Source organism: Notolepis coatsorum (assembly GCF_963971535.1).
Source record: "Notolepis coatsorum genome assembly, chromosome: 19".
Classification (NCBI taxonomy): Eukaryota; Metazoa; Chordata; class Actinopteri; order Aulopiformes; family Paralepididae; genus Notolepis; species Notolepis coatsorum.
This window is the reverse complement of record NC_140183.1, coordinates 78920190-78933593: the sequence shown is the minus strand read 5'-3', so window position 1 is coordinate 78933593 and position 13404 is coordinate 78920190. Positions and strand designations below refer to the sequence as shown.

General features: G+C 40.5%; 1 protein-coding gene across 2 annotated transcripts in view; it reads left to right on the top strand.

The window, feature by feature from the left end:
- Nucleotides 1-13404, top strand: part of kmt2bb (lysine (K)-specific methyltransferase 2Bb) — a 102756-nt gene that overhangs the window by 30905 nt on the left and 58447 nt on the right. For both annotated transcript variants that reach the window (XM_084336983.1, XM_084336982.1), the window contains exons 16-19: nt 1219-1320; nt 4267-4377; nt 6296-6372; nt 8475-8716. In XM_084336983.1, coding sequence (XP_084193109.1) covers nt 1219-1320; nt 4267-4377; nt 6296-6372; nt 8475-8716 — 532 coding nt within the window. The remainder of the gene's footprint in view (nt 1-1218; nt 1321-4266; nt 4378-6295; nt 6373-8474; nt 8717-13404) is intronic.

The following is a 13404-nucleotide window of genomic DNA, read 5'->3' as shown; positions in this document are numbered from 1 at the left end:
GAAAATCCGCCTAAAAATACATACCTAAGTAAATGGAAGATTCCTCTACTTCTACAAGGTCCATTAGCATGTTCTTGGTATCTAGGGACATCTTTGGATCTCAGGGAATGTATTCCCAGTGTCAGAAATATTGTTACTAGGCTTGAGTAAATTGTAATGAAACAAAGGAGAATATAAATAATGATTTTTCTTTGCATCTTTGTCGGTAATATCATGCTAAAAATGACCAGACATGAAAAACTGCCACTGCGCTCATTCAGCACCTTCTTGAAATCACATGTACAAAAAATCTAAGCAAATGAATAAAGGGAAGATGATTAAACAGCAGGTTTTATAGTACTGAATTCTGCCTTCCGGACACATGCAACTTGAAATATGATTATAGAATATAGAATATCAGGCCTATAAATTACCTTATTATAGCCAAGTCACACATCTATGGATCGGGCCAAATCTCCCCTTTCCAATGGCAGAGTTCAATCTGGATTTAGTATCACTAGGCGTGATTCACAAACCGTGAATGAAATATACTGTAAGTACAGTTACTTTTTTATTATGTACATTTCTCCGCCATTATTCATCAGATTGCAATGCCGTTTTTTTGCTAGACGTTCACAGAAAGGTAGAGAAACTAACTGCGTTATAATTTATGCCAATAACGTTCAGGTTTGTGGCAGATAATCCCGAAAAATAAGATAAATAAAAAAGGAAATCCACAAGTCATATGATTGACAGGAGCTGGCTTGAGCTGGGTAGTGTCGTTTTTTCGAAGTTCCAACGGCCATCGAAAGCCCTGGGTCTCCTCTCCTCATATGACTACAAACTAAATGGCGGCGCGCATCTTCTAACGTTGATATTCGCTACTTTCTGAATAGATTTCCAAAACTCATATTTCACTAATAATACATTAACCTATTGGTAAACAAACGTATTGCTGAAAATATACATGTTGACTGCTGTTTTGACAGGGTTAGGGTCTTTACTCTTGGCTACATTTGAAGAAGAAAAAACGCAACATTAATTCATACAGTCTGTAGAGATGGATTTATGGCGTGATGTCATCTACCGGACCCATCGGGCTTAAGAGGTTAATTGGTATTGTTTTAATTGCCCTATTCCATTAGATCTAGACCTTGGGCCCAGTTACTTGAAGAAAAAAAAGAAGAAAAAATAATGCTAATGCAAACTCATCAAATATGTTTCCTTTCTGTATTACAGTGTGAAAACCGGGTTGACCCCGACAGTGGAATCGAGGGCCAACCAGCCTGTGACCTCAGAGCTGTAGGCAAGAAGTTCGACAAAGGCCTTTACACCACTCTGGTCAGTCTAGAACCTCTGTTTTACACCACTCTGGTCTGTCTAGATAGAACCTCTGTTTTACACCACTCTGGTCAGTCTAGAACCTCTGTTTTACACCACTCTGGTCTGTCTAGATAGAACCTCTGTTTTACACCACTCTGGTCAGTCTAGAACCTCTGTTTTACACCACTCTGGTCAGTCCTAGAACCTCTGTTTTACACCACTCTGGTCAGTCTAGAACCTCTGTTTTACACCACTCTGGTCAGTCTACAACCTCTGTTTTACACCACTGGTCAGTCTACAACCTCTGTTTTACACCACTCTGGTCAGTCTAGATATAACCTCTGTTTTACACCACTCTGGTCAGTCTACAACCTCTGTTTTACACCACTCTGGTCAGTCTAGATAGAACCTCTGTTTTACACCACTCTGGTCAGTCTAGAACCTCTGTTTTACACCACTCTGGTCAGTCTAGAACCTCTGTTTTACACCACTCTGGTCAGTCCTAGAACCTCTGTTTTACACCACTCTGGTCAGTCTAGAACCTCTGTTTTACACCACTCTAGTCAGTCTAGAACAGGGGTGGGCAATTATTTTTCCCGGGGGGCCGAATGAGCAACTGAAAATATGTTGGAGGGCCGGGCCAAAATTCCAAACTCAATTATGCATAATATACATTTTATTTCTATATAAAAAGCAGTAAATGGCATTGTTTTGACCCCTGGTAAGAGTGTATGTTATTATTTGGCAATTAAAAGGTGAGGTTAGCTTTCAAAAATATCATTTATTCAAATAGAATTTATTTCCAAAATGATGTGAACAAAATGTGAAACATTAATAACAAAGGGCATGTATGAAAAAGTGCTATACAAATAAAGTTATTATTTTGAGTTTCATATACTATTGAAACAAGGATTTTCTTAGCTTTCTAAAGACATCACATCATCTTATAGCCAAAATAAACATGGATGTCACTGAACTGTGTAAAGAAAAGTGTCCCAGTAGCCTTTTTTACTTTACATGCCTATATTAAACATTTAATGTATTCAGAACTGTGCAAAAAAAGAGATCAAGTGTCCCATTTCACTTGTTATATTTCCACATTTTAGTGTTCTTCAGCTTTTTTTTTTTTTTATACAGTGTGATAAATCCAGTCTCTGTTGAGCTTTAACAAGTCCATCAAAGTCAGGTTGCATGTCTGAGGTGGAGATGCGAAGCACAGCTGCCAGATGTTCATCAGTGAGAGAGGATCTGTACCTGGACTTGGTAAACGTCATGACTGAGAATGTCTGTTCACATATAGGTGGATCCAAAGTGAACCAACATCTTCTGAGCATGTCTCCTCATGTTTGGAAAGTTCTCCTCCTTGAGAGCAGAGTAGAACTCTAGCAGTGATGCTGACTTAAAGTGCTCTTTCAGTAGTGAATCAGACTGCAGGTCAATGAGTTCAAGCTGAACATCAGTGGGTGCACTATCAACACTGCAGGTAAAGGGAGAGGAAACCAGCTGCATTTCATCCTCAACCTTTTTGAAATCTTGAAAACGCCTTGAAAATTCATCATGCAGTGCTCCCAACATGGATGAGTACCTGTGCCGGTGATCAGCTGATGGTTTGACTTCTTTCAGGGTTTTCATGTGTTTGAGATTGTTGCTGCCTAGTTGCCTTGAAATTAATTGCAACTTTGTCATGAAGGCTTTCACATGGCTATGCATTTCATGAGCAAAAATGCCCTTGCCCTGCAGTTGTGTGTTCAGTAGGATGGGTACCGTTCACATTTGAACCGATACGGTACCGGTACCTGTGAATCGATACCTTTTTTCTGTACTTTAGTCTCTAAAGATTTAATCTACCTACCTCAGTTGTGAAAAAAGAAATCCAAACTTCAAATAACCACACTTTCGACCGTTTTCGGCTTGCCCCGACTGCTTTGTTGTTGAATCAAGTCAAATCCTAGGTAAGCGTATATTGTGCGTGTGAACGTTGACATGAAAAAAAAATGTAAAAAATAATAATAATAATAATAATAACATTAAAATAAAATACATTTTAACTTTTTTTTAATTATCATGTAATCTTTTGCGGGCCGGTCAGAATCATCCCACGGGCCGTATTTGGCCCGCGGGCCGTACAATGCCCAGGTCTGGCGTAAAGGAACCCTTATTAATGATTTTCATGTGGATGTATGAAAATGGAAGAAGTATTTGGCTAAGAAATTAGACAAACTGTAAATCTTTATAAATAAACAAATATTGTGCCATTCAAATGGCATTCTGGATTGGATGCTGTAAAACGTGTAGGGCTGTCCCAGACCAAACTTACTTAGTTGACTAATGGCCATAGAATTTTATAAATTCATCAATTAGTTGATTTCATCGACAGATCTTGTTAAATTTGACTTTCTCACAGACAATAATGCAGAGGGAACTCTTTAAATCGAGTGCTTACCAGAGATGTGCTCAAGCATAAAAATCTTGGTTGACTTAAGATCAAACAGACCAGTTAACTGCCTATAAGGAGACAGTCCTAAAAACATAAAACCCCAGTAAGATATTCCTTTATTGATCCCCTTGGGGAAATTCAGGTATCATAGCAGCATGGGGGAGGGGCAGTACAGGTAGTAGAAGACCTACAGGTCACAGAATTATAGTACAGTGGAGAAGTACAAATTTAAATAGAATAAAAAGGCAGTGTAAACAATATAATTAACTCTGGACATGCGCATATCGGTAACAAGGTGCGAGATGAGGGTATTTATGCCCTCTCAGTTATTTTGCCCTACAATAAATATAGTTATAATATATAATCTAAATCTAATCTAATATATAATCTAAAAAAACGAAATTCTAAATATATGCAACATATAATCTAATAATCCAATAGTCTAAATCTAATCTAATATATAATCTAAAAAGGCTAAATGCTAAAATGCATCAAGAAATGACCGCCGTGGTTCTGTGTCTTTCTAGAAAACGTTCCATGAAGACGTGGTCCAGGTGGTCCGGAAGAGGCTGGAGCAAGAGGAGGTTCTCCCAGAGGAGGAGAGGCCCACTGCCCTGGCTCGCTCCTACTACTTAAAGGTATGACCCCTAAACAGTTTCATGTAAAGGACCCCCACGATAGATGCACTGGTGGCCACACCATCATTTGATATTATTCTGTCCCCGGAACACCTGTCCGAGATTATTTTACATGTTGGATACGATTCAGTACAGAACCGAGATGAGATCCATACATTCTTTCATTGTATTAAGTTCTAGTGAATGAAGGACTTTCTTTTTACTGTAATTTGTTCTGCTTCATGTCAGTTTTATTTGGTTGTTTCTAGGGATGCTCGATATTGGCTTTTTTACCTATACCGATATTGTCCAACTCTTAATTTCCGATACCGATATCAACCGATACCGATATATGCAGGGTTTCCCCCCCAAAAAACAGAATAATTTCAGGTAATTAACATTACATATCTCTTGTCGTGTAATTAACACAACATTATGCATACTTTGACAATAAATAAAATAATAATTTGTTCTTACTTGCTTGCCTGGGTAAATAAAGGTTAAATAAATGTAAAAAAAAAAAAAAAAAAATGTAACCGATATTTTCCGATATCACATTTTTATACCAATATCGGCCGATAATATCGGACATCCCTAGTTGTTTCTTTTGATGTCTGTTTTAATTATCTCCCTTGTGTCTGTGATGTATGTATTGTCTGTCTCTTTTCTATTTAATTAAATTGAATTAATTAAATGAATGTCCCCTCGTCGTTGCAAATAAGAATCTGTTCTTAATTTACCTGCCTGGTTAAATAAAACATTTCATCATGTTGCTGAGGACCCCCTGGAACTTCCCAGGACCCCTGGGGGCCTCCGGAGCCTACTCTGGGAATCCATAGAGAAACCATTACCGGGGCCTCCGGAGCCCACTCTGGGAATCCATAGAGAAACAGTTACCGGGGCCTCCGGAGCCCACTCTGGGAATCCTTAGAGAAACCGTTACCGGGGCCTCCGGAGCCCACTCTGGGAATCCTTAGAGAAACCGTTACCGGGGCCTCCGGAGCCCACTCTGGGAATCCTTAGAGAAACCGTTACCGGGGCCTCCGGAGCCCACTCTGGGAATATTTAGAGAAACCGTTACCGGGGCTTCCGGAGCCCACTCTGAGAATATTTAGAGAAACCGTTACCGGGGCCTAAGGAGCCCACTCTGAGAATCCTTAGAGAAACCGTTACCGGGGCCTCCGGAGCCCACTCTGGGAATCCTTAGAGAAACCGTTACCGGGGCCTCCGGAGCCCACTCTGGGAATCCTTAGAGAAACCGTTACCGGGGCCTCCGGAGCCCACTCTGGGAATCCTTAGAGAAACCGTTACCGGGGCCTCCGGAGCCCACTCTGGGAATCCTTAGAGAAACCGTTACCGGGGCCTCCGGAGCCCACTCTGGGAATCCTTAGAGAAACCGTTACCAAGGCCTCCGGAGCCCACTCTGGGAATCCTTAGAGAAACCGTTACCGCCGCTCAAACATCTGAGGAAACATGACCGTAGCAGTCACTGTTAGAGATAGTTTATCTAACAAGACAGAACCTGTAGGCCCGCCAGTTCAACCTGCAGGGGGCGCTGTGGCTATGTGCTCTGGAGTTAAAGGTGCTGTAAGTGCTGTGTTCTTTGTCAAAACAAGTGGTCTACATGTTAGAATAATAACTCTACAGCCATCACTGATATAATAGAATAACACGTTTAGTAGAATAACAGTTGCTCATTTTATAAAATGTTTGCCGTTTTAATGGCTTCAAACTGTTTGTAGTAAAGACCATGGGGAACTGCAAGGAGACGGTACCTAACATGAATAGAGTGCAGCTGACTAAAATGAGTCTTATAATAGAAAGCAGATGACTAAATATGAGTCGTATATTAGAATGCAGATGACTAAATATGAATTGTATATCAGAATGCAGATTACTTGAACATGAATCGTGTTTTCACGGCCATCTCTTCCTGTAGCTTCTGGAGGAGGTATTCAACTGGTTCCACAGCCAGGATCCAAAAGTGTGGGATCCTCGCACCAAAGACTTACCCATGTGAGTAATGGCGTCTCATCACCAAGTTTGGAAGATGTCTCTTAACCCCTCGCAATGAGCCCACTGTAGGGAGCGTTGACTCACTGTTCATGGAATGTGATGAAAACTTGAGCATGAACAGGTGGCGCTACATTAATGAGCATTAAAAACACTATTTTCAGGTCAGTGCTGTATGTAAACACTTAACAAGCACACGTAACTCACATTTAGTAGAATAACAGTTGCTCATTTTATTAATTTAATTCAATTTGTTCCGTTTTTTTTTGCACAATGATTCACCTGTGACACCTCTAGCATATACCAGATGCAGGAAACATTGGTCATTTAATTTTTATGGTCATCACGAAGATCTGATCAGAGAAAATTGTCCTTTGTGTTCTTAGTATAGTTAACTATTATTGACGCTGGAATGCCTGATTGAGAAATTTTTCATACGTATTTAATTGAGTTCATTTTGATTCAATTAATTTGCCTGACCGTTACAGATCTTTAGACCACGGTGGAAACACAGACAACAATGGGCTGAACGCACCTTTTAGTTCCATGAAAAGTAGTTCATGGGACTAAAAGTTCCAGTACTTTGGATCAAAACGCGGCTTATGACAACAGACAAGATGGTATTTACCTATTTATTTAAAAGCTATGTATAAACTGAAACCGAGAACCACCATAATAATACAGCAGAGGTCTAAATTACTTTCAGCATAGTCTTTAGTCTTACAAGTAGCCCAATACACTATTATGAAAAGTAGGCTTACAGGAGCCTTTGGCAAATTAACATCACTCTTAATTATAATGAATGATGTTTTGAGGCATCATTGTCTTCAAGGTCCCGAAGGGAGGGATCGTCAGCCCCCCTCCCGTTGGAACATGGTGTAAAGGAATCCCAACCTGAGCATGACACAGGAGCAAAATGGCCATATGGCTGGGCGATATGGCCAAAAATGATATCGCTATAACGATATCGATAACAGGCGGCTAGGTGGTGTAGTGGGCAAGGCGCTCGCCACCAATGCGGGAGATGCTGGGTTCGAGCCCAGCTCTCGGCATTGCTACCAGCTTGGCTGGTCGTTCATACTAACACAATTGGCAGTGTTAGGGGTGGGAAGCTGGTGGGTGGGGATCGGACGTTGTGGACAGCGACTCCTACAGGTCGGTTGGTGCGCCTGCGCAGCAGAATCAGGAAGCGACGGGGGCGGCGTGTCCCTCCCACGCAGACCCTCGCCGCTGAGAGATCGCGCTGTGCAGGTGAAAAGATGCGACGGCTGCCTCCTCGAGTACCGGAGGGGACACGTGATGCAAGGCTTCGTCCACATTGCAGCCGGCTTGTGGGAGGCATGGTCTAGCAACGTTCGAGACAGGGGAGGGTAGAATTGGACGATACGAAATTGGGATGGGAGAAAAATAGAAAATGGGAGAAAAAAGTAGATAAAAAAAAACGATATCGATAACAATATCATCACTCGATATTCAATATTATCTGTATTGTTATACGTATAATATATATTTGTTTCTTTTTTAAACAACAGATGCATGTTTATTTTGCAGCAATTCTTTGTCGTTGCCGCCATCTTTAGTGTTACAGCCCCTCACACGCCAGTTCTCAGGCTGCAGCTGGTTTGAAAGCGAAAGTAAACCGGCTTCTCTTCTGGCTGTGGCTCCAGGGGAGTTGAACAGTTCTGGCTCTGCTAGTTTCTTTTCTATCTTTTGGTGCTTTTTTGGTGGACAAACCACCACACATGAGTGAGTCGTGACTGGAGTCTAGCTCTGCTAGCACACATAGCCTACTGTGTACAGACGGTTTCAAACTGTATTTTAAATTAGAAAGCAAACAAAATAAATGGACAAGCGAAAAATAAATCTATTTGGTCAGTATTGGCAATTGGACAAGCAAAGCCATTCCAAGTCTGTCCACTGTCCCTGGTTTTAAAACGGCCCTGTTGCAGGTAAAAAATAAGAAGAAAAAAATCAATTATTTTTTTCCGATATCGATTATTCAAATATATAGCGATAATTATCGTTAACGTTATATCGCCCAGCCCTAAATGGCCATGGTGTGAATACGGTCCATTAAAGTAAACGGTACTAACTTTTGTTCACAGCAGTGGGATGCTATCTAACGCCGTCCAGCCCCCTACGAGCGAGCATGTCTACGCTCAGTGGCGGGAGAGGGACGAGCTACGGACCCGGGTACCGCTGGGGGTCCTGCAGGGGGTCCTGCAGGCGTACGGTGCACAGTCGCTGGAGGTAAAGCAGGAAGAGGTGGCCTCTCCGCTCTCCACCAGCGAGCCAACTAGCAGGAACAACTTCAAGAGCACCAGGGCCACAAGGCTCAAACTCAAAGGTAATGTAACCACGGTTTCTCTCAAGTGAAGCCATCTTGATATAACTGCAACTAACAGAACTAACCAGACCTGACACTCGAGACCTCACTCACTGCAAATATCGAGATATATTATAAAAAATATATATATAAAAATTGTTTTGTTGTTTGTTTTGTATTTTGTTTTTTTGTTATTTTTTAAACAAACATATATCCAATGGGGGGTCCGGGAGGGGGGGGTACGAGCTAGAGCATATGTGTGTAGGGTATTAGATAGCAGGTATTAGGGGTATATCCTGTATAATACATTTAACTAAATTGTGATTTCATTGGATGTGCACTGTTAACACTTTGGCTGCCAGGAAACGTGTTTAGACGTCATTGCCGGCCATGCTCAAGTTGCCGGGGGACGCTTTACAGCGTCCTTATATCAATATTTCAAAAATCTGCGATCGGATTCATATGTCCCCTCCGCTGGCCTGAGATCCACCAGGAGGACCCACTGAGCTCTCTGGCGGTTCAGGAGCGCCATCTGGTGGCCGATCGGCGCAATCGCTTACCAGGAAGCGGCATAGAGGTTGTGCTGGAAGTCCGTATTACTTCCGGGCACTCGCTATAGGTCCCGGCATTCTAGCTCGTCACAATACACTGATCGATTGCCAATAACTCGATAAACAACATGATTTGGACGTATATACCATTATACAAGCTGGAGATGGACCGGGTAAATCTACATCCCATAATGATAAGATTTCTACTCTACGATGATCGCCCAACGGCGCGCGGAGACTGGGGTGAGTTTTAGCGTGTAACGTTACCGTCTTCGATACTAACTGCTATTATCAACATTTGACCCACATTAGATGATTGGTATAACGCTGCCCACGGAATTATAAACGCCCCCTAGCCCATCCGGTCAACATCAGATGACGTGTAGTAACTTCTAGAAGTACGTCTAGTTGGAATTTTTTATATCGCGCTGATTGCCATAAAACTGTATTGCATCATCAATATAATGCATTTGGGGCTATAGATCACGTTCTGGAGAAAGCTGCAGAAAGAGATGAAAACATACTTATACATTAGACCATACTTTACTATGAATATGTGAATGAAAAAGTTTAACGTTGCTACACAATGAACAATACATATAGGACTTTGAATGGGCCCTAATAATGGCAATGTAGCAATAGAATTTAAAAAGTTATAGCCATGCAAAGAAGGGGTACTTCTCCATAGACAAATAGAGCCGGCAACCTATGGTATATCATGAATTTAACCCAAGGCAACCAAAGTGTTAATAATGCTTGTATATCTTATCGTGTGTTGTCATGTTTGTTTATATGTTTGTTTAAAAAAAATAATACAAAAAAAATACAAAAAAAATGGTTGTTGTAAAACTTGCATTTCACCTCAAAATGCAGTAGATTACCGGTAGCATTTTACTCAACATAAAATAGCATCACATTTATTTATTTTCTGTGAATGTTTGCTTTATAGCAAGTCGTTTCGTAGTTGCCACCATCATAGTAGAGGATTCTTATTGTATAAAAGTTGGAATTTCCTCGAACAAAATTCTCTTTTAGTTTGGATTCGTTCTAACCTGGTTCAGCGACAGCTCTGGTATAGACATAGTAGCAGTGTTAATTTTGTTGACTAAATTGATGACGAAAGATGTTCGTCAACGAAGGTGTTTTTCATGACGACAACGAGACGTCACATTATTGAAGACTAAATAGTTTATTAAATATCGTTGACCACAACTGAGGACACAAAAATGTAATTTACAAAAACCAGGACGAAATTTCTCTTCATGTATGTTGATATTATTGACTAAAACAAGACGAGACAAAATAATTATAACTTTTCTTAATGCCATCGTCCCGAGTGACAGGGAGCTCTGTTATTAGCATTAGCTGAAGAGCTATTTGTAAAGCTAGTTTTACCTTAACGTTACCTTGGCTAAAGTTGGGACTATTCATAATCCAGCTGCAGACCTGCAAGCAAAGTACAGCAAGTTGGCAAAGGAGTATTCCAAGGTAAATCACTTTTTCACCAGTAACGTTACATTGTTTGTATTTCCATCTAGCTCGCGTTAGCTAGTGGCTAAGCTAGCTCACGCTAATGTGGCTAACTGATCGACCTCTCGCACACAATTAATGACATGTTGCGGACAGCCATACCGGTGACAATGTTTAGCTTTTAGTGCCAAATGATAAGATTCTGAGGCGGAGTCTCAAAAGAGAATGTTGAATATTTATTTTGCATACAAAAATCACAACAGAGCCTCTGCTACTACAGTAGCTAACCTAAATGGAGCCTTCTGGATAGGAAGGAAGTGCGCAACAACGTGTAACGTCCGTGCGGAACCAATGTACCAACAACCATTCTGTGGGTGAACTCATTGAGCATAGTTGTCAATTAATGATACTAATACTAATCTATACAATCACCTGTTGTTGAATAAATACCATTACTTTCTAGTTATTACAAAAAAACAGTATATATAAAACAGTAGCTGTAAAAAAGAAAAGAAAAAAACGTTTTATAATTTATATAATATAATTTTTTTTTTTTTTTTAATGAATGCACTGGTATCGGATCAGTATAACCAGACCTAGACCACCTCTAACTCTAACCCCTAACCAGACCTAGACCACCTCTAACTTTAACCCCTAAGTTAGGGTTGTGACTTAGAGGTGGTCTAGGTCCGGATAGGGGTTAAGAGTTGGTCTAGCCCTTTACATCCATCTAAATAATAATAATAAATTATAATGATTGCTTAACTACCCCTAAGTTACCCTAACCAGACCTAGACCACCTCTAACCACTAACCAGACCTCTTCCATGTGGCACTTTAACACTGACCTCAGAATGTGATCTTATATAATGTTTTTATGCAAGCAGATTGCAATCAGTGTGTACTACTACTAGTACTACTGTGTGTTCTGTTTACTTAGTTTACAGTATCCTGTTATAGAATAAACCGCTGCCAGACACAGCAGAGAGAGAGAGGACAGACATGACAGAGAGGACAGACACAGCAGAGAGAGGACAGACATGGCAGAGAGAAAGGAAAGACACAGCAAACAGAAGACAGACAGAGTTCAGCGTCGTCTCTCTGGTCAGAAACAACGTCACCACATCCGTAATGCTCTCTTTGATGCATACATTGGACCATGTCTACACCAACATACTGTAGGAGCAACAATACATTGGACCATGTCTACACCAACATATACTGTAGGAGCAACAATACATTGGACCAGGTCTACACCAACATATACTGTAGGAGCAACAATACATTGGACCATGTCTACACCAACATATACTGTAGGAGCAACAATACATTGGACCATGTCTACACCAACATATATACTTCCTGTGTATCACTTGTTCCGCCAACTCAGATTCCCCTAGGTTAAAAAATAAATACGCAATTTAAATCAGAAAATGTTCCATGTTGACTATTTCTGACTTCTGACAAAAAGACAAAATTGAGACAAAAACTGACTAAGACTAAAATGCTCAGACTTTTAGTTGACTAAAACTGACTAAACGAAAAATAAATGAAGATGACTAAATATGATTAAAACGAAAAAGGAGCACTTGACACATGACTAAGACTAAAACTAAAATGAAAATAGCTGCCAAAATTAACACTAGTAGTAAGCATTTATTTTTTATTTTATTTTTATTTTTACTGATATTGATTGGTAAAGTTTTTAGTCAGTGGCAGAAGATCGAGCGGGTTTCAGCTGTCCTGATTGTGGTGGGAAGTTTGTTCCACCACGTCACAACCAGGCCAGACCACCAAACGTCACAAACGTGACATATTTTTGTCCTATAATAGCAAGGGGGCCTGTGAGGTCAACGTTTTGAGTCATTTGACCTTATGGTGCTGCTGTTCTCACAAAACTAAATGCATGAAGTACTCCTCAGCAGCTTGTGGGGCCATGATTATATTTGAAACTTGTTGTTACTTTGTGATATCCTAGCCAGGGTTTCCGTTGGAAAAAATTGTTGCCGGTCTCCGTGACCTGCAAGATTTCAATCTACCGGACAAATGAGATTAATTCCGGTCATACCGTAATTCCTCTAATAGTAACCCCGGCTTGTATTTGTTTCAACTGTAGCGGGTACCAGGCTTGTATTAGGAGGAGGCCTGTATAAGAGGGAGGCCTATATTTCAAATTTTCAAACGGATCATAATGAATAAATCAACATTTTGTGTCAGTTTGAACCCAGTAAAATGTACTGGGTTCATTTATTGAAACCAAGTACTGTATGAAATAGTAAACAGTGCAATTACAGGTGGTCACTGGTCATTTCAACGTTTTCAAAGTGAAATCAAGTAACTACGGTAGCTCAGTATGCAGCTCAGTATATTAGTAACCCGGCTTGTATTAGGAGGCCGGCTTATAATTGCTTAGCTCAAGAGAGCACCCGGCCATTAATAGAGACCCGGCTTGTATTTGAGACCCGGTTACTATTAGAGGAATTACGGTAGTTTATTGAGCTTTAAAACAATTGATAGGCAGGCTATATAAAGAATGTCATCCTCAAGGCATGTAGATTTATAATAGTATTACTTAAAACTAGGCTACTTTTGCGTATACAGTCATTAATATATTCCAAATAAAATAAGTCCCTCGATACTCCGTGCTGCTGCTGACTTGAAATAAAATAGACCGCGTATGTGGGCAGTC